This window comes from Delphinapterus leucas, chromosome 18, assembly GCF_059928025.1.
Source record: "Delphinapterus leucas isolate spDelLeu-1000000601 "Yukka" chromosome 18, BTC_Dleu_Yukka2, whole genome shotgun sequence".
Lineage (NCBI taxonomy): Eukaryota > Metazoa > Chordata > Mammalia > Artiodactyla > Monodontidae > Delphinapterus > Delphinapterus leucas.
The window spans coordinates 67,516,969-67,540,711 of record NC_143146.1 but is presented as its reverse complement, the minus strand read 5'-3'; the positions used below and the strand labels follow the sequence as shown (position 1 = coordinate 67,540,711).

The window sequence follows — 23,743 nt, the reverse complement described above, 5'->3', positions numbered from 1 at the left end:
GCATTCATGCCCATGGGAAAAAATTCTGTCTGCATGAAATCTATGCTGAAATCAGGTTTCTTTCCCATGTCTATCAAATAGAAGTCATAATAGTATTATATTAATTACAGAAATTTCTATCATGTGGGTGAATCAATTATATTCCATTATTAAATTGTCAAATGATCTTTAGAGAATGCACCATTTATGAAAGCTATTCCTTCAACCTCTCACATTCTGTCTCACAGCAGAAGACTGTTCCTTTGCAATTAGACTTTAGCTTGAGTTGGGGATATTATTTAATGCCAGGGCTCCTTTATCTTGTGATGGTCCCCTGAGTCTAATTCTGTGCACTTTAAGAATGGGAACATGGTTATGAGGTATACATTGACTTATCCAGTGCTATTTTGAAAGTTAATAACAAAGGCAGCCAACCTGGCTCGTTTCTAACTCCCAGCCCTGCCCTGCACCTAGTGACCTACCCCAGGTTCTTATGGAGGGTGTGGACATTTATGAGGGAAAAGCATTCTGGAGAAGATGCATAAATGCATATATTATGTCCAGCCAGCTTCTCCTGAAATACCCCCTGAAATTTACAGCCATATTCTCTTTCATGTTTGAACTATTGATAGTGGTCAACATGTGAACTGTGCAACATTAGAATTGACAAAGCACTTTTTCAGATATTTCTCCAAAATGTCAATTATTTTGAGCCTGAGTTAAGTTGATTTTTTTCACAACTTTGTAGTGGATAAAGAGATTAAATAAGCTTGAAACTAATGCACAACTCAGCATCACACAGCCCATTTTACAATTTATATTAACCAGTTGGTACATACAGTCTCCACGGAAACATATTAGTGATGAACTGAGAAACTGATATTAAATTGCATTCAAAATGGTCCAGTCATAGAAAAAAAAAATCAGTTGGACCTTTAATCTTCAAATACTAACTGAAGGTTTTTTTGGAGATCTACTTAGCTGATGTTTTAATAAACTCACATGGATTAGGTTTCAAAATTTATCCAGGTTTGATTAAAACAGCATTTCCCCTCCCATCTGTGTTGTCTGTTCATTGGAGAATTACCCTGAAGTTCCTGCTCTCAGTCATTACAAGTCTCCCAGAATACCGTGAACAAAGCATTCTTGAGCAACCAAGGCAAACTAACCAAAGACTAGTTAAACTAAAAGACCACGAAAAACGAAACAAAACCCAAAATGACAGAGGTGGAAAAAGCACCCTCTCTAGCAGTTGTAAGCCCTCAGCAGGAGCAGAAAAGCAGTTCTTTTCATGGACAAGTGTGCTGGCAGTCCATTCCAAAAGAAAATTGTGGAAACAAACATTTTGCAATATACTTGTGTCTTACATGAATGATGAAAACAGAGGATAGAATGTCTGGTTTCCCTGAGAAGCACCATGAGATTGTTACTTTCAAAAAATTACTAATTGAATATTAGCTGATAACAAAGAATGCTGACGATCGATGAAGACAGGAAGGACACTGCGGAAGGACACTGCGCTTCTACACTGAATTTCCTTAGAAAGAACTAAAGAGAGAGAGGGCCAGAAGAACAACTTGCAATGTTAAATCCCCAGGAGCGCTGAGGAGCATGGGGAAAGAGTATGCATTCTATTTAGCGCTGTCAGTATACTCCTGAACCAGTAACTCATACTTGTGTAACTCCCTGCTGAAAGGGTTCAATCAAAAAACATGAAATGCAACTAGTCCAGAAAAGTATATGCATGCATTCGTGCCACCTGCCAATTCTGGAAACTCCTATTAAATATTTAGTAACCCAGATCTGGGATTGGTTGTATCAAATAGGTCACTTAGTTATCTTTTGCTTTACCTGGAGTTCTAGCACCACCAAAAAAGAAAAAGAGAAAGAAAAGAAAAACACCCATTGGAAGTAGTTAAATATTCAGTATTGCTGACGAGCATGATGTATGTTTAGGAGCATAAATACTTTTAAAAATTCTAGATCATAGTGTCTAAGTTCTTTGTTTTAAAAAAGAAAAACAGCTCAAGTGATTTCACATTGAATATGCTGTAAAAATGTATGTACTCTGAAAAAAAGAGGAAATTATTTAAAACTCAAGTAATCTGGGACTTGAATATATTTACTCTAGAATATGACACTGGGAAGTATGAGGTTTCATTATTTCTCTGCCCAATTTAATCTTTGCCTAGAGCTGCTATCAAATTGCATGTAGTGTATGTCTGCATGTATGGAACAGAAAAAAAAAAAATTCTCCTGCAGCCACATCAACAAAATTGTAAAAGACTCTCCGCTTTGAAAACAGAAATTTCTAAGGAGCAAGAAATCCTGATTTCTTTGGGTGTTCACAGCAATTCAGTTTCACTGAAAATCTCACTGGGTAAGCGTCCTGCCACGTTTTTGGCTTTCGTTTATGGCTTGTACAAAGATCTATAGTGTTCCAGTCTCTCTCTGCCATGTCCTCTCTTTCAGCTCCCCTCCCCTCCCCTGCCAGGTCCTGGCAAAAGGACACTAGGAACTCTTTTTCTCAGAGCCCAGAAGTTTGCATTGGCACAGAGTCCAATGTGGGGGAGGTTTTCTGCTTTAACAAATAAATCATGAAATTAATATATACTGCAAGGCACCCTGGAGGTGTTGGATAATGATGTGACTCCCAGGGAAATGATCAGCAAAAACACATCATATATATAAGCCCCAGACCTCCCCCAGTGCTTTAAATGGTCGAGCTGTCTAAAGAAATGACCCATTCTGCTGTCTCTGGGTGGAATCTCCTGAGTAATGCCCATCTCTTAGAGGGAGTGCTTTGAAAAAGTTATAGGTAGATATTTCAGATGCTTACTGCTATGACAGAAACTCCAGCTGCTGTGCTATTCGGTTTCGGTCCTGTGTTGAAATGCTTCTTTATCTTTCCTGCTACTGACAGCTGATGTTCATTTTCTGGGAGGCCGTCATCCTGGAAAAAAAAAATAAAAAATTTAAAAAAAGGAGTAGAAGAAAAAAATGAGATAAATAGAAAATGAGGCCAAGATAGTCTAGTAACAGGCAGTAATCTTAAAATTCATAACATTTCAGGAAGAAACCAACCAATGTCCTCTCATTAAACACTGTCGTAGCAAGTACTGCTTCAAGGGCTCCTTCATTTCCACATTTGCTCTAAAATTAATTTGCTGTGTCTTCTTACCCTCTGACTTTGTCCCTAAATAAAAAATTTTATTTCTGTTTTTGGTTTCTAATAAAATTGATTTCAGTCATCGCTCTAGAGACATATGTCAAAGAGCAAGTTAATCTGGACAACCAAAAAAAAAAAAATCGATCTAAACATTTTTTTTTCTAACCCAAAAGTTTTATCCTCTTAGCCCATCATACCGACCCAAGGCCAAGGGAAACTGACGGACCTGGGCTCAGGCAGGAGCCCGTAAATAAACTCAAGCTGGTGCCACAGCTACTCGATCATCCATTCTATAATCCCACACAACCTTCCAGGTGGAAAGTTCTTCCTTAAGTTTTAAATCCTCCTTGCTGCCTTCATATCATCTGTTATTATGACATATTCTGCATTGGAGCTCATTTTAACTAAGGCTTCTGCTCTCTGCCTGAGCCATCTATGATGGAGACTGGACAGATTTCTCTCCTTTGCTAAATACTGTTAGAATAACAAGAATCGGAGTTATAAGTATGTAACACCACTTACTAGTGTGTGATGAAGAGACTGCATGATCCTTGAAGACAGAGAGTGTGTTTTGTTCACTACAGAATCCCCGGGTCTTAGCATGTACTTTGGCACATAGTAGATGCTTAATAAAATTTGTGGACCAAGTGAGTGAATGAATGAATAATTGTTTGTTACTATCTATTTAAACCAAAATTCCTGGCAAGACTTCAATGCCATTCATCATTTTCTTTCTCTCCTTCCTCTCCATGACTTTGCATGGAATTTCTTGGCTCCACCCAAGAAAATAAATTTGCTGCTTTCCAAGCACAGCATGCTTTGCTCTTTTACATAACCTGGTCTCTCCATATGGGATTTACTCTTTTTTTCAGCATTTGGCTGGACCAGTCACTACAGTAACTGATGGGGAAATAATAGCGTTCAAAAATACTCATGGGCTTTGCTCTTATGGACCCTGTGGTCCCTCTTTTTCTTCCAAACTTGGGTCCAAATCACCTGTTCCAAAACATTTTCCGCCTATTAAGCACAATCCATTAAAATTGTTCTTCTATAAACTCCTAATGCTTTTTTCATTATATATATTTGCACTATTTACATTCTTTTTGGTGTTAGGTGATTGTGTGTGTGTGTGTATATATATATATATATATATAAAACGTATACACATGTTTATATATATATATATATATATATATATATAAATGAACTCTTGCCCTTTTGTACCACATCTTCCATGTTTTCTGTAATCTTTAATATAAGCACTTGGCTCAGTGCCCTGCACACAGTGGATGCTCAATTTATGATATTCTTGGGCTGATTTATTAATGGCTAGAAGAAGGAACAATTATTATGCTTATTGAGTCACATCTGAAACCAAATCTAGAAGAAGGAGGCTTTCCAATGATGCAGAGTGTATTCAAAAATTTTTTAAAAAAATTATGGAAACAGAAAATGAAGGTCAATTAGGGTACCAGTGGGATGATATTCGGAATGGAAACAGCGTCAACTGAAGTACCTACTATATGCAGGGCTGCATTGGGGATGGCAGGGTGGGGAGAAGAAATGATTGCTGTCTGCCAGACCCTCGCGGGCTAACTGGGAGACAAAGTTTGCACACCCCACGTCAAACAGTAAAACAGACCAATAAGATAAGAAAGACCTGTTACCAGGCAGTGTGCCACATGGGTCAGCTAGAAACACAGAACTTCAGAGGAGAGAGGACGTGTTTTCAGTTAGCGCAAACTTCACGAGGAATACGGGATTCCAGCAGGCCCTTGATGGTGGGAGTGCACTGACAGGTAGAGAGGGGGGAGGTGATGTTGGTGCACAGATGTGCCTGAGTGGGAAGCCACAAGGCATGTTTGCCAAACAATGAATCAACCACTCCACCTCTAGTTAAGAGTTTCCATGGGAGAGTGATGGCGAGAAAGCTGAAAGAGCAGGAGAGAACTGGCCACAGATGAGTCCCCAGAACAGCTGGAGCTGGAAGCCTTGGTCTCAATTAGGAATAAAGCAGTACTCTTTAATAAGAGGGGTGGCGCGGTGGTTAAGAACCCGCCTGCCAATGCAGGGGACACAGGTTCATTCCCTGGTCCGGGAAGATCCCACATGCCGCGGAGCAACTAAGCCATGTGCCACAACTACTGAGCTTGCACTCTAGGGCCTGCGAGCCACAACTACTGAAGCCCATGCACCTAGAGCCCGTGCTCCGCAACAAGAGAAGCCACCGCCATGAGAAGCCTGCGCACCGCAACGAAGAGTAGCCCCCGCTCACCGCAACTAGAGAAAGCCCGCGCGCAGCAACAAAGACCCAACACAGCCAAAAATAAATAAATAAAAATTTAAAACATTTAAAAAAGTAAGAGGGGTGTAAGTGCAGGAAGTGTGAAGGACCACCCTCTATTCACTTCCCGACTCTACAAGTGAAAGAGAAGTTGCAGGACAACCACAGAGAATTAGGATTATACAGTCTAGAGTTTTAAACACAAGGGTGAATTCAATGGTGTATGTAAAACACTTTTTTTTTTTTTTTAATGGTGTATGTAACAACAGCCCTTGGAATCTAAATTAGACTTTGGGGAGGAGTTAAACATTTGACAAGGGACGAACTGACGTGCCTTTAAGTGTCATATCTCGGGCATAATTTGGGGTCCTGCTTGAAGGAAAGGGGGCAGCCGGATACAGTGGTGCCCAATTGGGCCTCACTCCCCAAATTATACAGGTACTTCTAGTCATCTCTTAATAGAGCTCCAGGCTACGCAAGGCAAAGCAATTTGTATGAGCTTTAGATTATAAAATAGTAAGGAGATAAAAGGGTAAGGAGAGAAGCAGAGTTAAAAGACATGCACGGAGAGGAAGGTGACATGAGATAACCATTATGTGGCTAACAAGTTACATATACGATCTCCTTAGTCCTCAGATTACCTTCTACAACATGCACTGTTAGTCCCATTTTGAACATGAGCAAACTGAGGCTCTGCAAGGTTAAAACATTTGCTTAAGGTCACAGGGCTAGAAACTGGCTGAGTCAGGCCTGAAACAGGTTGGAACTCTGTGGTCTTCCCACCACACTGCATTGCATTGTCAAGGGCATCAGGGGCATTGGTTACTAAAAGAGGTCCAGAATTGTGAAATGGAAGGACGCAATGAGTTATCTTTTCCACGATGAAAGTCACACGATGGTAAGGAGGGCTGAATTAGGGGCTGAAAGAAACAGAGAATATTTGGACAGGGCTTTAAGGGAGCCTGGGAAGCATCTGGACAGAGGTCAGTAAAAGGGATGCTGAGCACTTCTGGGGCCACAGGAATGTAGTTAGAAATTACGGACTTCTCTGCCCAGGAGATGCTGGGCATCCACTCATCTGGGATACGGGAACGTGGCCCATGAGGGCCTGGGCTCTGGAATCCTCTGCAGAGCTGGCAGTGCCAGAAGGCCTGGCTGACACAGGGTGACAGGAAGGTGCCCTGGGTCACAGTGTGGGCCTGTGACTGAATGAGGGCAGATATGGAGGAAACAAACAGTAGGGACCCCATCGGAGCAGCCTCTACTTAACTTGCTGAGGGAGAATCAGCCCTTACTGCAGTCCCATCTCCTCACACCCCCACCACTGCCATCTTTGCCAGAAATTCCCCTTTACCTGGCTCTTTTTTTTCCTGCCAGTCTTCCAGCTAAAAGCTGGCTCTCTCACCAACCTCACGATGGACTTTGTTACCATTTCCCAGCTCTGTCCTGGCCCTAATCTCCTGTCAGACTCCTAGCAACTCTTTCAGATGCTGGGGCCTGGGGGTTCAGGCCTCCAGCTTTAAATTCTAGTGAAGGTTTTAGCTTCCCATGGGTTATTAGTTCATGTTGAAGCAATGAAAGTAGTGAAACAATCCTTACAAGTTGCCAGGGATGCTTTTGACTGCATAAATCTTAAAACATTTCAGGATTTTTTTTCCCAATGAATTAAGGTGCCTCCACCAGAGAAGGTAAAACACATATACACGAGTGTGCACACACACCAGCAACTAAAAAATCTGCAGTCTCTAACAATTTTGAAGGCTTTGAGCATAATTGGATTAAAAGACAAGCAACTGGCTTAGCAGGGCCCTAAGCTGTACCTGAGGCATCCAGATTGATGATGGAGATTTAGCTAACTTACTATCTTGCATCAATAAAATAAATAGGGCCATTAAAAGCGTACATTTTTATATATACATCTTCATCGCCACTATTGTGAATAGATTATGTGCCAAAAATGTGCTATGAATTTTCCAAACGTGACAAACCTGGCAGTAGGCTACAAATAGTTCTCGTATTATTACCATACATTCTGGTGTGGAGTCTCCGGGAGTAGTTTCTGAAGTTTGACGCGGGCCGGTTGTGGTTTGTTAGCGGTTTTTGATTTAGAAATCCCCATCCACTCCTTGGCAGAGCGTTGCAACTGACAAGAACAAAACTAGTTTGCAAAATGGAAAATGAACCCTCCCAGCTGTCTGGAGGAGACCTAGCCTCCTGGTCTCCACTCCTCTAGCGGATGTTGGGGAGGAGCCGTCAGGAGGGCTGGGGGGCTCGGTTGTGAAGTCATTCGGCAAAGTGAATTCCTCTCTTTCCTCCAGGAAACCATTCCAGGGGTCATGCTTTAGAAAACCCTCCTCCCTTCATGGAGTTTTGTTTTTGAATCATGGATCTGGTTTTCAGTCTACTCATTGCCAGACTCTAGTATTAATAATAGCTGTAAATTTATGGGAAGCATGGCAGTCTTGAGCAGTCCGATATTCACTACCAGGATATCCCGACTTCGTTTTAAACAATCCCAGGTACATTAGCATACTCTCCAGTAGCGGGTCCATTTCACAGGCCAGAGTGTGCCCACTCGACTCTTGTTAACCTTCCCCAGTTGTGCAACATCCCAGGATTTCTGAATCTCTTAGCTTGGCCCTATGTATCCTTTATGTCTACAATTCACTCTGCTCTTGGGGAGAAAATGTGAAGTAAATTAAGATCCACCTTAGAGAAAGGAGAGGGTAAGATGCCCAAATGGAAAGTGGAATTCCATGTCATCATTTACAACTTTATTTATAAGTTGTACATACAGATAGGTGGTTTTATTTATTATTACAGTATCATTGGGGGTTCTCTTAATTTCTAACAACAGTTAGAGGAATGCTTATATATTTTTGTATGGGTAGCACTGATTTTTATGAGCATAGAATAAAAAACATATTATCTAGGCTCTTGTTTTTTCTTCTTCCTCGGGTTCTTTATTTCTTGTTGAATATCCTGGCTTAGCAGTATCTTTTCAAAAGAGGTACGTGAGAAAAAGGAGGTAAAATAAAATTTAAAGGCCAGGAAGATGATAGTAAGTCTTGCACCAGCTAAGTAACTACACTTGACTTATTTAAACCAGTCCTTTCCAGTAGGACAGAGGTTCTCTATATTGGTCTCACATTATAGTCACCTGGGAGCTTTTAAAATTCCCAATGCCTAGATGCCAGTGCAGATCAGGATCAGAATCTCTAGAGGCAAAACCCAGGCATCGGACCTCATGCTAGAGACCCCACTGAGCTTCGTGCTAGAGACTTCTTTAAGGCTCATTTTCCTCATCAGGAAAAAAATTGAAGGTAAAACACAGATGGTATGAGGAGAATAACAATGGGATAAGGTAGGTCAAAACTTTGAAAATAAAAATCCAATAATAGTAATCTATTTGAAATAGACTGCTGATAATTTAATCCTAATTACACAGCAAAAAAAAAAACAACTTTGGAACTGTCATTTAAGCTTATGAACTTAATCACTAACCTGCATTTTCTACCAACAAAATATCATTTGGGGAGAAAGTGACTCAACCTTCTCCCTAATCCCTGGAATGATCCAGATATATTATTACTGCCTATTCCACTCTCATATGATATGAGCCTAAATCATATGGTTCTCCACTATATGAGTAATAAGGTAAATAAATTTAGCTAGGGAAATTCCTGTTGGTGCTTTGCAGCTACCTTAAGAGATGGCTGTGACACTGGAGAACGCAACAAGCTGTTCGTCACATTATCTACGTGGAGTTCGGAGCACACAAACAGGATCATTTTTTTGGATGAGGGGCTTCCACCTTAATCAAGTTTCTCACACGCCAGCGTTGATCACAGTTTCCATTTCATCAGCTCGTAGCTACAGATGATGGAGTTTCGGCCTTCCTCAGACTCAAATTCACCAAATATTTACCAAGTACCTACAGCGTATGAGCACTTAAGACTGTCTGCTCAGGACTTTCAGATATAAAATCCTCTCTCTATCCTCATAACCTGAGAAGTTGATTCTCTTATCTCCCATTTCACAGACAGAAAAACAGGTTCAAAGGCGTGAAATGACTGTCCCAAGGTTACCCAAGGTGAGCTGGCGCTCCTTCCGGGGGTCTACATCCCTCTCCCAGACACCTGGCTGCACACGCTGATGCTGCCTTTGTCCTCTGGCTGGTTAGAACCATCCACCGAGAGGCCTCACTCATGGCTCTTCCGATAACAGAGCAGAGGTCCAGGACACCAAAGGGCACTCAGAGTGTATAAAAAATAAATGGGGGCCTAGAGGAAGCACCTGGAGTAAGGTTAAAGCAAGTGACTTTTGCTGACTAGATTCTTCTATTCTGTTGCCCTTGCGCTCTGCTCTCTGTTTCATGAGACTGCCTTTTCAATTCCAAGTGCGCCAGGTGAAAAGGGCATCGTTTATGCGGTAAGAGAAAATTAGGACAAATGGGAACGTGGGAAGAGCTTTCTGACGACTTCCTTAGGGCTCATACACTTATTATTACTTTTCCCCCCTTAGGTAGCACCCTCTGCAGTGATCAGATATAATTTGATTGCCAAATGCAACATGTCTTGTTAAATGGGCTTCCTTTTACATCCCTAATTTATTTATTTTGATTGCTGGGTTGTTCGTTTATTGCACTCGGAGACCTCAACAAACACTAAATGCTGGTTGTGAATGCTTATATACATATTTTTTTCATTTGTTATTTTGAGATAAAGAAAATAATCAATTTTCTAACTTAGTTATTTACTATGTAATTTCCAAAGTTAAGCAATCACTTTATATGTTAAGTTTTTTGCCAAAATTGCTATCTTTTATCCCCTTAGAATCTAAGGTCTGTTATAATTATATTAAAGGGTATTTAAAATTTTTAAATCTCCTAGACAATGCCTTAAATGTTATCCTTGCTCTTAGAAAATGTTTTTAGGGAATCTGAGAGGGAAAACTAAAATGACAGCAGAAGTCCAAGGTCCAGAGGGAGCTGTGGAACCTAATTGTCAGCAAAGTGGGACCACGTGCAGAAAGCAGGTTGAGAAGGAAGAAAGTTACTGCTGAGACATGTATACACTGCCCTAGGAAAATGAACAACCTAATTTTTCAAAGGCAACAGCCAGAAGTCATCTTAATTTTGTGTCTCTACCCAACTGAGTTGGAATATATTGATATAGGGTCATTTGGTCTGGAATCAGGGTAAGGGATTATTTTGTTTCCAATAACACCCCAGGCCTCTCACATGTATAGACAAATGTGCTCACATTCACAAAGTTATCTTATAGCAAATATCCATATCCTGCCTGAGCTGGCTCTGCAGGACATCTCTTCCCAGCCTCCTCCAGGAAGAAGCTCTGGCATCTCCTCCTCTGGGAAGCCTCTCAGGGCACCCTCCCCACACAGGCCAGCTGGGGTGGCTCTTCTCTCACTGCCATGTGACTGTTGTATCAGACAGAGCTCCTGGAGAGCAGGCCCGACAGGGGGTGTCCTCTGATGAAAATGTATTTCAAAATCTAAAATGGCTATTTGTAATCTCTCTCCTCCACGGCTCTTTGTGAGCCTTCGAAGGCCGCGTTTCAAATTCGGATTTTCCACTGTATTCTGTGTGGCCACACTCTCAGTGTTTCCAGCGCTAACATGCAGTTGGACAGTTTGTGGACCGTGGACTTTTAATCAGCATGTAGACCAGTCCAAACCAGCTGCTGCCACTAGGAGAGCCTGCAGCTGGCCTGTGCCTCTTCCACCCTGCACGTCTAAGGGAGAGGCACCACGACCCAGGTAAGTTACTTTGGAAAGACTGCGACCTTGTACGAACAATCATTATAACGATGCTGGTGTACATATAGTGCACTCTTCTGCACTATTCACAGTGCTTTCATGTATAACAGAGAGAGGGTGATGCAGTGTGGTGCACGGGACTTTAAAGGAAATGGGCTTGAAGTGCCTGCCTGCAAATTCTGGCTCAACCATAAGCACAGCTACTTTGGAAGAGTCATCCATCACAGCCTCAGTCTTTCCATTTGTAAAATGGGTACAATAATACCCACCCTGCTTCTCTTGTAGCCTTATTATTAGGCTTACATGAGATGCTTCCTAACCCTTCCAACTCCATAGAAAAGGATAACTTTTGTTCAGCACCGTAGGGTAAATGCAAAGGTCGTAAGGTTGGAGGTGACAGCTCCTGGACTCTGGCAGCCCTGCCTGACTATCCCAAGGGCTGTGGGGATTAATATCTTCACACATCTGTACACCAGTTGGGAAGCTCTGCTGTGTAAAAATATTTAACAAACCTTAGCTGTATACCTATACACGCTCGCATTCCTGTATATTCTCCTGTCATATGTATGTATATATATATATATATATATATATATATATATATATATATATATATATATAACCTCCAAGTGGGGTGGGAGGAACCAGGTTCAGGCGTGTAAAGTGCTGGAACCTAGGACCATGGGCATCAAGTGGCAGAACATGAACAAGATCCCAAGCTCTTGTCACCTCAGATGCAGTCTGTCTCAACACTGTGCTTTTAATCACACTTCATCCTCAGTCATTAGTTATCTTGGGAAAATACACTTGACTTATCACCGAAGTGATAATTCAGAGAAGTGGAACATTTTGTTGCCTTCATCTTACAGCCAGATCCCTCGAAGCAGCTGGCAAAATTCATACCAATGAGCTAACGATATTATACCTGTCCCATGTCTGTACCTATATCCAAATCTATGTCTGTCTTCTATTCTGGTAGCAAGAACCATTAGACCCAGGTATGGAACTTCCACACATGCCAGCAGGGGTTCCAACAGCCCCCGGGTTATCAGTTAATGTATGTGAGGTACTTAAATGGTCCTGGGCAGACACTATAAGCTAAGCACTCCAAATATTTATTATTATTGTTATTCAAAACAAATCTTTTCAATCAGTTATAGAGAGAGAGAGTCAAAAAATAATGACTCTGCTCTGGAGAATCCTTTCATAGCTAAGGAAATTTCATCAGACCTTGTACTCAGATTGCAGCAGCAGCATCTGGGAGCTTTTAGAAACTCAGAGCCTCACATCTACTACATTACAATCTGCACTTTAATAAGCCTCCCCCCAGCCCCCCACCATATGACTTGTGAGCACAGGCAAGTTTGAGAAGTGCTGCACTGGAGAACTCCAACACTGATGCAGGGACCCTTGGGTCACTGGTATATTTGGTAGAAATGATGCAAAAGCAGCACTGACTCAGAAAATCTGCTCTGTATTATTGATGGATGCAGCCCTAATCTGGACCATAGGATGCAGTTCCCCGGTAGAAGGCAGTCCCGTCTGAATCAAATGAAATGTCTGTGCAAGGGACCGTGAGAACACATGTCAGCACAGATACATCAGAGGCCCTTGTGGAACAAGGCTGAGATCCTGTAACTGTTCTGGCATGTTTGAGAGAGAGGAACAGACACAAACACAACACTTTAAAAAGGAGGCAACATCATTAGGAAAGCTGCAATTTGAGAAAGGAATGTTCGGAGTAAATACAGGGAAGGGAGGAAGTTACTTACATTAACCCAGGGATGTTCGAGGACCTGCACGGCTGAAAATCGCTGATCTACATCCACCAACAGCATCATGGTAATGAGCTCCTGTGAAAGGAAACATTCAATGCCATTTGTGTCTAACATTGAAGGTAAAAATCCGGGCGTTTTCAAGAGCAGAGGTTCTCTTTTCGTTTGGAAAACATCTGTAAAAGCTCTAAACCTTGAATATATCGACTCAACTTACCTATAGCTACCTAACACCTTTTAAAGGAAAGGTGAATGTTTGGAATTATAAATATATAGCTTGTAGTTGAGAGAGAAAAAAATAAAATCAATTTCATATTTTTAGTATAAAGGAAATAAAGTATTTTGCACTTTAAAGACAGATTCCAAATTATTTAACATAGAAATCACATTTTAAAAACACTTTAAAATTTCACTTTGGCAGCTGAAGGGAAAAATGGATTTTTTTTTCCTCCTAACTGCAAGAGGGCATATTTTGGTTTGAAAGAAAGGAATGAGGAAAGAGATACGGAATTGCCAACAGCTAGTTGGTAAAATAGAAACTATTCTTTAGTAGCCGAAGAATTCAGAGGAAATCTGTTGAAAATGATTCAAAAATTTCCAGATCAATCAATAAAAGTAAAATAGAACCATCATGAAGCAAATGATTAAATGGCTCTGAAATTAATGAATCTCCCCCGTGAGCTCAAATTTATTTGCACCAGAAAAGCACGGCTTTGGCTTTAATGATGAGTCTGTCAGACATCTGTCTACTTTGGATTAGAAGTTCCCGTGTAACAAAATGGTTAGGTGTGTGTTACCTGGTCCCTCATAAGCATAGGCTCTGAGTACCGCTCCGTGACAGGGACGATTTATTTCCAATGATGTAGAGATTCTACCTTCACTTTCTAACTTGGGCCAGGATTCAATTAAAGCAACTACTATCTATGTGTGACGCTGTTTGCAGGCGCCATGGGGGTGCAGGAGATAGTCCTATCGGTCAGTGACTCTGAGCCCTTGAGTTATGAAGTGACAGCACTGAGACTTGGGACAGGTTCCTGAACTGTCTGCTCACAGGTGAAAACACCTCCAGCCCCACCTCTGTGGCTATATCATCCCATCTCCTTTTACTTTTGTGGTTTTTCTTTGACACTTCTCCCAATTCCCCACATTTTCCTATGGCTAGAGGTAGATTCCTGGACAGTTGAAGAAAATGAGAGATTTGGGCCCAATATGCATCATTTTCCATGGAAAGTGGCCAGGCCTAAGGAGTCAGATTTTAAATTGAACTCATACTCAGGACACAGCAAAAGGAAAGGCATGTATATTGAATAATCAAAAGATAATTAGTTCTCAACATCAGTTTTCCAAAAATTTAAGTCAATGCTTGGAGACATAATTTTAAGGGATCAATTTAAAAGTTTTCATTTTTGATTTCAGGGTCTACTAATGTCTCTGTGCGAGATTTTTACAGTTTTCTTAGAGATTGATCTTTTAGTTTAATGGGACAAAAAACATACGCTTTGTTCCCCTCTGCCTCTAAATCCTGGCTGTCTTTCAAGGTCCAAGTTACATCATAGCTTCCCCATGATGTCTTTCTTGATCATCTTAACCCATGTTGTGCTTTCTCCACTTTAATTGATTAACTGTTTAATTCACTCATTCATTTACTCATTCATTCGTGCAATATACGTTGAGCATCAGTTAGTTGCTGGTGACTATCTAGGCACTGATGATACAGAAATGAATACAATAGACAAAAATCCTTGTCTTGATAGAAATTATACCCTAGTGAGGAGAGTTAGAAAATAAACTACATAAATACAATATATCCACCTATCTATATCCATCTAGATAAGCAGACAGATACAGAGAGGTAGTTAGATGGTATACCAGATGGACACAGAGTGTAAGTGTTACGGAGAAAAATAAAGCAAAGGACGATAAGGTCAGCCAGGTAGGGGCTAAGAGCTGCAACTGGAAAAGCTTCACTGAGAAGATGACATTAAGTCACGATCCGAGAGAGGTGAAGCAATAAGCTATACAGAAGTCTGAGGTGGGCTCAAGCCAGGTGTGGGCGGGGCATAACTAGAGGCTACAGCAATACAGCTGGAATGGCCACAGGGAGGGATGAGCCAGGGAAGCAGAAGCAGTCGATGAGTTGGGATGGCTACGGACAGATGACTCTTTGAATGTGAGCTCTTGGGAAATTTAGTAACTATGACTAAAATGCATACAGAAATCATATTTACGATATCATTTGTTTCTTTGATTCAGAATCAATAATTCCATTGAGACGCACGCTATAAGGAAGAGGAAAGCACTGGAAACCTACCTTTGCAGAATCAGAAACGTTATCCCAGTATGGAGAAGGGAAGTCCACTTGCCCCATCAAAATCTGATCAAAAAGCACCTCCTGGTCATCACCGCTTCTGTTTAGATGAAGGACAACAACGAGGAATAAACAGCAGGAAAATGCTAACTCAGGGTGTATCTTTTCATTCTTATGCATTGAAGCCCTTCCTTTCCCCACAAATGTGTAAAACGTGTGTTTTTAAGCAATTCAAAATGTCAGTATGGAACTGTTTTGGCAAATTAAGAAAGAATGAGTTTTTAAATTATATGAGGAAGATTTATGGAAGGCATGTAAATTAGCGTGCACAACATGGAAAAAATAACAAGTTCTCATGTTCTTTTCCAGCTGTAGGCTCCTTTGTGCGGGGAGGCCGAATGGATCATTCAGAGAAGGGAGAAATGCTTTGTTGGTGCTGAATAAAAGATCGCTGCCCATACCCACGGAACGGAGGGAAACCACAGAGCAGGATGTAAGTGATTACGCCAGCTGCCCAGATGTCCACCTTGAGGCCATATCTGAAAAAGTAAGTGACGTCAGAGTTAGCAAAGTCAGGCCAGGACAAATTACGGGGCATGGTCTATCATAAACCAAAACCCAAACCAAACAAAATTTTAAAAACCCACAACAAACACTCAACTACAACCCACTGGCTTAACAGAATGCAAGAAAAGAATAATAATAAAAAGAAAAGACTATCTAAGGCACATGACTAAAAATGAAAATGCCTCCCTTCATATCTAAATATCAGTAAGTGAAGGGTTTCAGCAAAGATATTTATGACAGTCATATCAATTTTCAGATAGAGATGGACCCCTGAGACTATTTCACTCCTGAATTTTAGAAATAATAATTACACAGAAGACATTTTCCAGTTTATAAAGCACTGACATACATTATCTGATTTTGTTTTCCCAACAACTCTGTAATTTGTACAGGATGAATATTACTGCCTGTTTTAAAGAATAGAAACCCGAGGTTCAGAGGGTAAATAATTTTGCTCAAGATCTCACAATTAGTGGCACAGCTGAGTTCCAGCCAAGGTTTTCAAGAGCTGAACCAAATCCTCCTTCGACCCCACACCACCCCTTCGCAGCAGGCCATCAGAGCACCCAACAGAGATAACGGCATTGCCTCAGGGGAGGTCAGGCATGGCTATAGATTGTGGGCTCGCAATTGACTCAAATTTGATGAATAAAAAAGTGCTCATTACCTCACACCTCACTCTGGGGATTTATCCTCTCATCTGTTCCGTATTTCTGCCTTTCTGGTCTATGGTACAAGCAGAAAAACTATCTCCACCTGTCACATTGGAAGATACTACCTAGATTGTTAGGTTTGGGTTGGTGCCACTAATGGGAAGAAACAGTCAGGCTGTCTGCCCTTGCTGTGGCCCAACCTTCTGTTTAAGGACAGTGCTTCAGAACCCTGCTGCTGATCCTTGGCAAGAAATGGGGCTCTTCACTGAAAGAGCCTTTTACTCACCTAGACCTGAGTTCAAATGCTGACTCAGCTACTATCTAGTCATGAGCTTCTAAGTCAATCATCAGAGACTGAGTTTATTCAGATGCAAAATGGGAATCATATCATCTACTGGAAGAGTAAGAATTAAGTAAAGGAGCCTGGCATATAGTAGTAGGTCCTTAGTTAAGCATTAGGCCACCCCACAATCTCCCCCCATTCTAGAGATTTTCCTTCATCTGTGTCCGCTGCACTCAGAAACCAGCCAATTCCCAGGAGCCCTCAGATGCCTGAGGGTATCTGCACTCCACAGATAATCAATGGGCTGCCAAGAGGACCAAAATGGGACCGGAACTGGAGAATAAGGACAGCTGAGAGAAGTAACCACAGTAGACTGTACTCCCTGCACACAGCATGTCTGTTTCTTTTTTCTCCAATAGCTAGTTAATTACCCTCGTAGTTAATTACTATGTTTTTCTGTTAGTCCAAACATTTTTTACTAAGGGGTTAGTAACTGCCATTCTACCTTTAACAAAGGCCAAAAGGAAGCCTTAAACAAGATGGTAGTAACTGGCAACTTGATGGGGAAAACAGAGAAAATGGCTCCCACTTTCAAGTCAAAAAAAAAAAAAAAAAGTGAAAAATATCTGATAACTAGTTCTGTCTGGATGGGACAGAACACTCCTATTTCTTCTATCCTTGAAGCCAACTAGCTATTTTGCAAGCACAGTACTGCAGTAAATGCACAAGAAGTGTTTACCCGGTCTCTGCAATGATTTCAGGGGCCACATATGTCGGGGTGCCACACACGGTGTACAGGGGACCGTCTACAATGGTGGCCAGTCCAAAGTCGCCCAGCTTCAGCGATTTGCTGCCGTCTTGGTGTTCGTACACCTAAAGTAAAAGTAAAAAGTGAAACTGCCTTACAACCAAGAGCTCAAAAGTTCTTTCCTAAAGAAATGAAGGACACTGTGGTTTAAATTTAATATATGTTGATCTAAAACAAACAGACTGCCAGATGTTTCTCTAGCAGAGATGGGTTTATTTGGGATCAGCACAGGATTGCAATTCGGGGTCTGCACCCATGGCAAGTCATGTCCAAGTCCCCACATGGCAAGGGAGGGAGATGCATTTACAAAGAGGTAAAGGAAGTTGAGAGGGTTGTAGAAAACAAGGAGTCCATGGCTTTTCATGGGTTGAGTCCTTGCCAGGAAAAAAGAGGAGTCTTTCTTCTTCCTGTTGGGCTCTGCTATGATCACAGGGAGTGAGGACGTCGCTTCTGGTCTCCTGACTCTATTTAATTGAGGTTTTGGTATATTAATATTTTACCTGTATTTATTATAAAATAAAAAATCAGGCAATTATGCAAGGATATACATACGAGAACATCTTTATATTACTGCAGAATTGAAAACATGGTGAAGAACCCGCAAATGGAAATTTGTTAAATAAATTACGGTATGTTCATACAATAGGAGGCTACATGACCATTACAATGGTGATGTGGGTTTACATTTATTGAAATGAATCAAGTTTGGGAAGTGAGGACAGACTTCAGACTGGTTTTTATAAAATGTCTATTAAAGAAAAAAGTATGTACGAAGAAAAATGTCTGGAAGAGCATCCTATTGGTGTGTCTGTCTCTGGGTAGTAAGATTATAGGAGATTTTTCTTCCTTTTGCTTATCTGTGTTCGATGTTTGCTACAATTCAAATTGATTTGCAGAATACAATGAAATACAGCAAGTTTCTAGTGTAAAATCTCCAATTTATGAAAATAATTACCTCTTCATTTTAATATATCAGAAGCTTTAAAAATGCAATTCTTTAGTAAATTGAACAAAAAATCCACACGTCTATTAAAATACCTTATTTTCAGTGCCCCACTTTTCCAACAAGATCTATTTACATTTTTTTATTAATAATTGAAAGGGATATTAACATTTCATTTCACCTGTGGCAATTTGGGAAGATTTATCAGGTGCAGAGTCAGCATTCTGTCCAGGTTTCCTTATTAAGGCAGTAAAAATCTCTAGTCTTTCACCCAACAAATCAAGAAAAGGATGCATGTGACCATAGGCAAGTACTTAAACTGCTTTAATTCTAGCCCACGATGAAACCAAATGGATCTGTTCTAAAAAGTATGCCAAACAACGCCTATTATTTCAAAGAAAAGATCAAAGGGCATTCAGAATTCTAATTCAGAGCCCTCCACTGGAATCAAGAGATACAGAAAAGAGAGCCACAGTAAAAGGCAGTTGCCAGGAGACGCCTCAAGGAAATGGCGAAGTTTTCCACGTACATCAAAATAATTCATCCAGCCAGTCGAGGCCTGCATTTTCTCCTGTTATCGCTCTGTGATCATTTGTACTTGCTACAGCGGTTGGAACCTCACACACAGCAAGGCACATCTCCACACATTAGGAGCACCGCTACCGTTCACACACCATGTCTGCCTTCCTTTGGAAAAAGTAGATTTCACTTTTCAGTCCACTGCAGCCTCAAGTGCAGATGTTTGGCCAGCTAAGCTGCAGTATCAGCAATGATCATTTGGATCTAACTGTTTTGGCAGAAAAAAGGCAGTCAGATCCGCCTCTCTGGAGAGACTGTGTCATTTCTCGGCAGAAAATATTTGTTTACATTTTCTCCACGTTCAGAACATGGAGTCCTCTCCCTGAGGGCTCAACCACGATCAAGTCTGGGCTGCCCTCGGGCAGGTATCCAGAGGCTTTCAGGGCCACCTGCACCTGGGTTGTTAGGGCAAGGACAGCTGTATGTCCCCCACAGATGTGGCTTTGCCCAGTTGTCCTCTGAGATGGACACTGTCCTCCCTAGTTTAATGAAGCAGCCAACCAGCCCTGGTCAGCATAAACAAGTTTGAATCATGGACTTTGAGGCCTCAGAGCTACAAAACACAGTATCCTCCCCAGTCTAAATGCTCTCAGGCAAAAGAAATCCCTAAATTGTAGTCTTAGCATGTCAGCCATTCAGGTCATTCAAAAGACAAGCGAATGTTTTTCATGAAAAGAAATCTGAGCTGGAAATACCTAGTAGATCATCTAGTTTATTTCCCAGACGGAGCAGAATTGTTTACTTCCCTAATTCCATTTTGTTACCAATAACCTTTCTAAAATGCAGAATAACCTCTTGCTTTGATGTTCTGTTAGGTCCAAACGTTCATGGTGCGTGTTTTGTGAGGTGGTGCAGATTTCAAATTACACAGCTCCATTTATACAGAGATTCTGTGGCTTTTTTTCTAAACATACTATCCATAATCACCCAACTCTATTCCAAAGTTGGACAAAAGCAGATATCGGCAGATGCAGTCATAAGTCACATTTTAGTTCAGAATATGACCACGTAATTCTCCTCCATGTACCAAAGGCTTTCTTTTTAAGCATCTACATTTTAATAGGAATTCCATCGTACATATAGCCATATGCCAGTTATATTTAATATAGCTGAGCAATAAAGTTCAAAGTTTCAATAACTAAGAAAAAAAGCACTAAAAACTTACCTAAAGTAAAGAAAATGAAGATTATTTAACAGTAATAATTCTCTTAAAATAAACCAGCATCATTTAAATGAAATATGTAGAATCTATCATTTTAATGTTCTTTTCATCTCTCTTTACTCACTTCTACATATCTCCTTTTTTTTTTGCTTTGAAAACCATATAGTAGAATTTTCATGAGCATATAAAGAGGTTAAAGTGATGCTTATGAGAGACAGTAAGAGCTAAGAGACAAAGGTCTAATCCACATAATTGAAAACATTTCTAGACCCAAGTACATTTGAAATGCTTCAGCAAAATGTTTTTGCAGGTGAATAAGTGCCCAGGCCTCTCATTTGGAATTCTGTTTAACTTACTTACCGTCAGGCAGGGCAGGAAACAAGGTTGCTTTGGGGTTTTCTCTGTCAACACTTGGGGAGAAGGATACAGAAGAATATATTGTAGTGTTTCCTCTCCTCCCCTGGGAGAGCGCCTTTCCTAAGTGCTGCAATGGGCCCACCTCACAACGGGACTCCCCAGAGCGCCTGCTGCCGCCTGAAGCATACTCACTCTTATTTCTTACCAAGCCCCTTACAGAGGGGCAGGAGTGAGGCCATGTAAAAATGTAATTAAAACTTTGTTAAAAATCACAGATTGCTGAATACAGGTGTTTCAAACGTGCACGTGCACGCACACACACATCCTCACAAAACCATCTCCAGAAAGTATTTTCCCAAATGGCAGCTATAAATTCACTTTGAACTAAGTTTTTAATTAAACGTTAGGAGTCGGAAAAGCTTCTAACACATTCGCATCCAAAACACAGAGTCCTTGGCTTCTCCCACTCTCTGAATCGACTTCCTTAGCTTGTCTCCTCACCCTGACCTTCTTTCAGAAAGAACCTTAACAGGCTGCAAGTATAAGCTTGGACAGGCTGACCCAGCAAGTGGGGTTCTGGTGTAAGAAGAAATTTTTTGCTGTGACTGTATTTTAAAGCCTCCATAACATATGCGCCACACGTGAGGTGGGGTACGTTAATTGCCAGTCAAAGAGTATTCACAACATGAGATATCATTTTATGTTCATCCCACGCCCTTTAAATACTGTAGATGCTCCCCCCACGTTTTAAACAACGAGGGGCTATTAAAGAGACGGGGATTAGTGCAAATTACCCAGTATGTACTGCTTTCACTGTTTTAACTAAGCAATAAAACTGTGTAATTGTACAACACTAATTGAATGCAGCTACACATAATTGTGGGCTGCCATATGTATCCTATTACCATAAAGACTGTCAGTATTTTGTAAGCTACTCTTGTGATCACTGCAGATGGCTACAGTCAGAAAAGCTGTTCTCTAGGGTTTATTATATGGCTATAAAGACATCCCATGATTTGACAGACTAAATGTGTTAAATGGCAACAATTATGAAAAAGGTTCCAATTAAAAGCTGAAGGCATGTCCTACCAAGAATAGATCTAGTGAAAGGTCAGGTACGTAGGTTTTTGGCATACTGGTATTTTACACAGGAATTTTCTTTTTTAAAGAAGAGTTTTATTTTTGTTTCTTTTTCGTTTATTTGGGGTTTCGCAGTGGCTGTAACTTGCTGAACAGTAGATGTTTGGGCATATGCCTGATTTCCCTTGGATCAGAAACTGAGACCATCTGAAAAAGTTATTTGAAAAAATAAAAGATTTAATATAGTCATAAAATGCAGCCGGTGGCCATAAAATAATGTGAAAATTCACAGATAACGTGAACCCAGTCAAATGGTTTCTGAGATTCCCATAATAGAGAACTAAGAGCTGACTAATATAACAGATGTGTTGGAACAAACACAATTCTCAATGATAGTATGAATTCAAGGAAAACCTCGTTGAAATGCTGGCTAATGAATCGTTAGTAACCACTGAAATAGTTTTCACAGAGGAGCTCAGGAGGTACTAAAAATTATTTCACCAAATAGAATTTAACAAAACTGGCATGAAATTGACAAAGCCATGAAAAAAAAGTGAATTTAGTTTTTAACAAATACGGTATCTTTTTAAAACAGACATTGATTTTCTTCTAGCCAAGGTATTTGACCTTTATGATGTTTCCTAAAACCAGTGGATTAAATTTAACCTTTAATCTTTAAGAAGTGAAGTGTAACAACATTTATGCAGGGAATTATTTTGCAAAATGCACTTTATAGTCTCCATACTTTGAATTAAACTTCCTGGAAAAACAATTAACTCTTAAAAGAACCAAATTCAAAAAAAAAAAAAATTCATTTTATACCCACATGTAAAACCTTTATGAAACAAAAAATTAAATGAAATAATAAAAATAATAAAAGTTGTACGGAAGTCAGAAGCGGGGCAACATTAGAAGAAAAAATAAAATAGCTTTTCAGAGTGTTACCCTAGAGATATCTGGGAAGATGGAGAAGTGAATAGAAACTCCAGGAAACCTGATTCTCATCCCTCCTTTAAAACAGTCTTGAAACTATCTAGAAAGGAGTTCTATGCAGCTGCAGTGAGATGCACAAAACATGCACATTCTGGATTCTGTAGTAATTGCACATCCCAGGATTTTGTTAAAATTGTGGGAACTCAATGTCACTGCAATTCTTAAACACTGTTACATTTTTGTCACACAAGGATTATCCAATATGTCATTGTAGGAAAATTAGAAAAGACAGATAATTACAGAAAGAAAGGAATTAAACTCACCCATAATCTTGACACCTAAAAATAGCCATTGTTAACCTTTGGGGTATAAACTTCCAAGAGCTTTCTTTTTCTCCCTTTCCTGTTTTTCTTTTTTCACTGGACAATATATCCTGAATGTTTGCCCAAGTGAATAAGCATATATTTACATCATGATTTTCAGTGGCTGCTGGATACTCCACTGTATGGATGCACCATAATAATAATAATCCCCCAAACTACTACCACTGCTGTTTATTGAGCCCCTGCCAGGCCTCCTGTTTAGGACTTCATGCTCAATATCCCATTTGATCTTCACAAAAATACCATTAAGTAATATTACTGCTATTTTGCAGATAAAAAAATTGAGGATCAGAGATGTTACGTAACTTGACAAATGTTACACAGCTAATAAGTGGCAGAGCCAGAACTTAAGCTCGGGCATGTCCAAGTCCATTATTCTAACCAGGATGTCCGCCTGCCTCCATATCATGTCATTATTTAAAAAATCAGTGCCCTGACGTAAGTTGTTTCTATATATATATATTTTTTTTCTTTCCATACCAAAAAACACTGAGATGACCATCCCTATGTATGTATACGTATCTGACACTTTTTCTTTAGGTTACATTTTTAGAAGTAGAATTACTTGGTCACAGGGTGCACATTATTTAAGACTTTAGTTACATATTGTCAAACTACCTTTCAGAAAGGTTCCATCAAGTTAATCTTGCACTGATTCATATGAGATGATTGGTATCCTCATAAATTTCCCAACCCAGTATA

At 40.3% G+C, this 23,743-nt stretch overlaps 1 protein-coding gene across 1 annotated transcript in view; it reads right to left on the bottom strand.

The window, feature by feature from the left end:
* Nucleotides 1–23,743, bottom strand: part of DCLK1 (doublecortin like kinase 1) — a 64,486-nt gene that overhangs the window by 20,500 nt on the left and 20,243 nt on the right. Inside the window, exons 6-10 of the mRNA XM_089899674.1 lie at nt 17,536–17,669; nt 15,755–15,832; nt 15,297–15,393; nt 12,983–13,063; nt 2,819–2,932 (exon numbers count right to left, since the gene is read on the bottom strand). Of these exons, the coding sequence (XP_089755800.1) occupies nt 2,819–2,932; nt 12,983–13,063; nt 15,297–15,393; nt 15,755–15,832; nt 17,536–17,669 (504 nt within the window). The remainder of the gene's footprint in view (nt 1–2,818; nt 2,933–12,982; nt 13,064–15,296; nt 15,394–15,754; nt 15,833–17,535; nt 17,670–23,743) is intronic.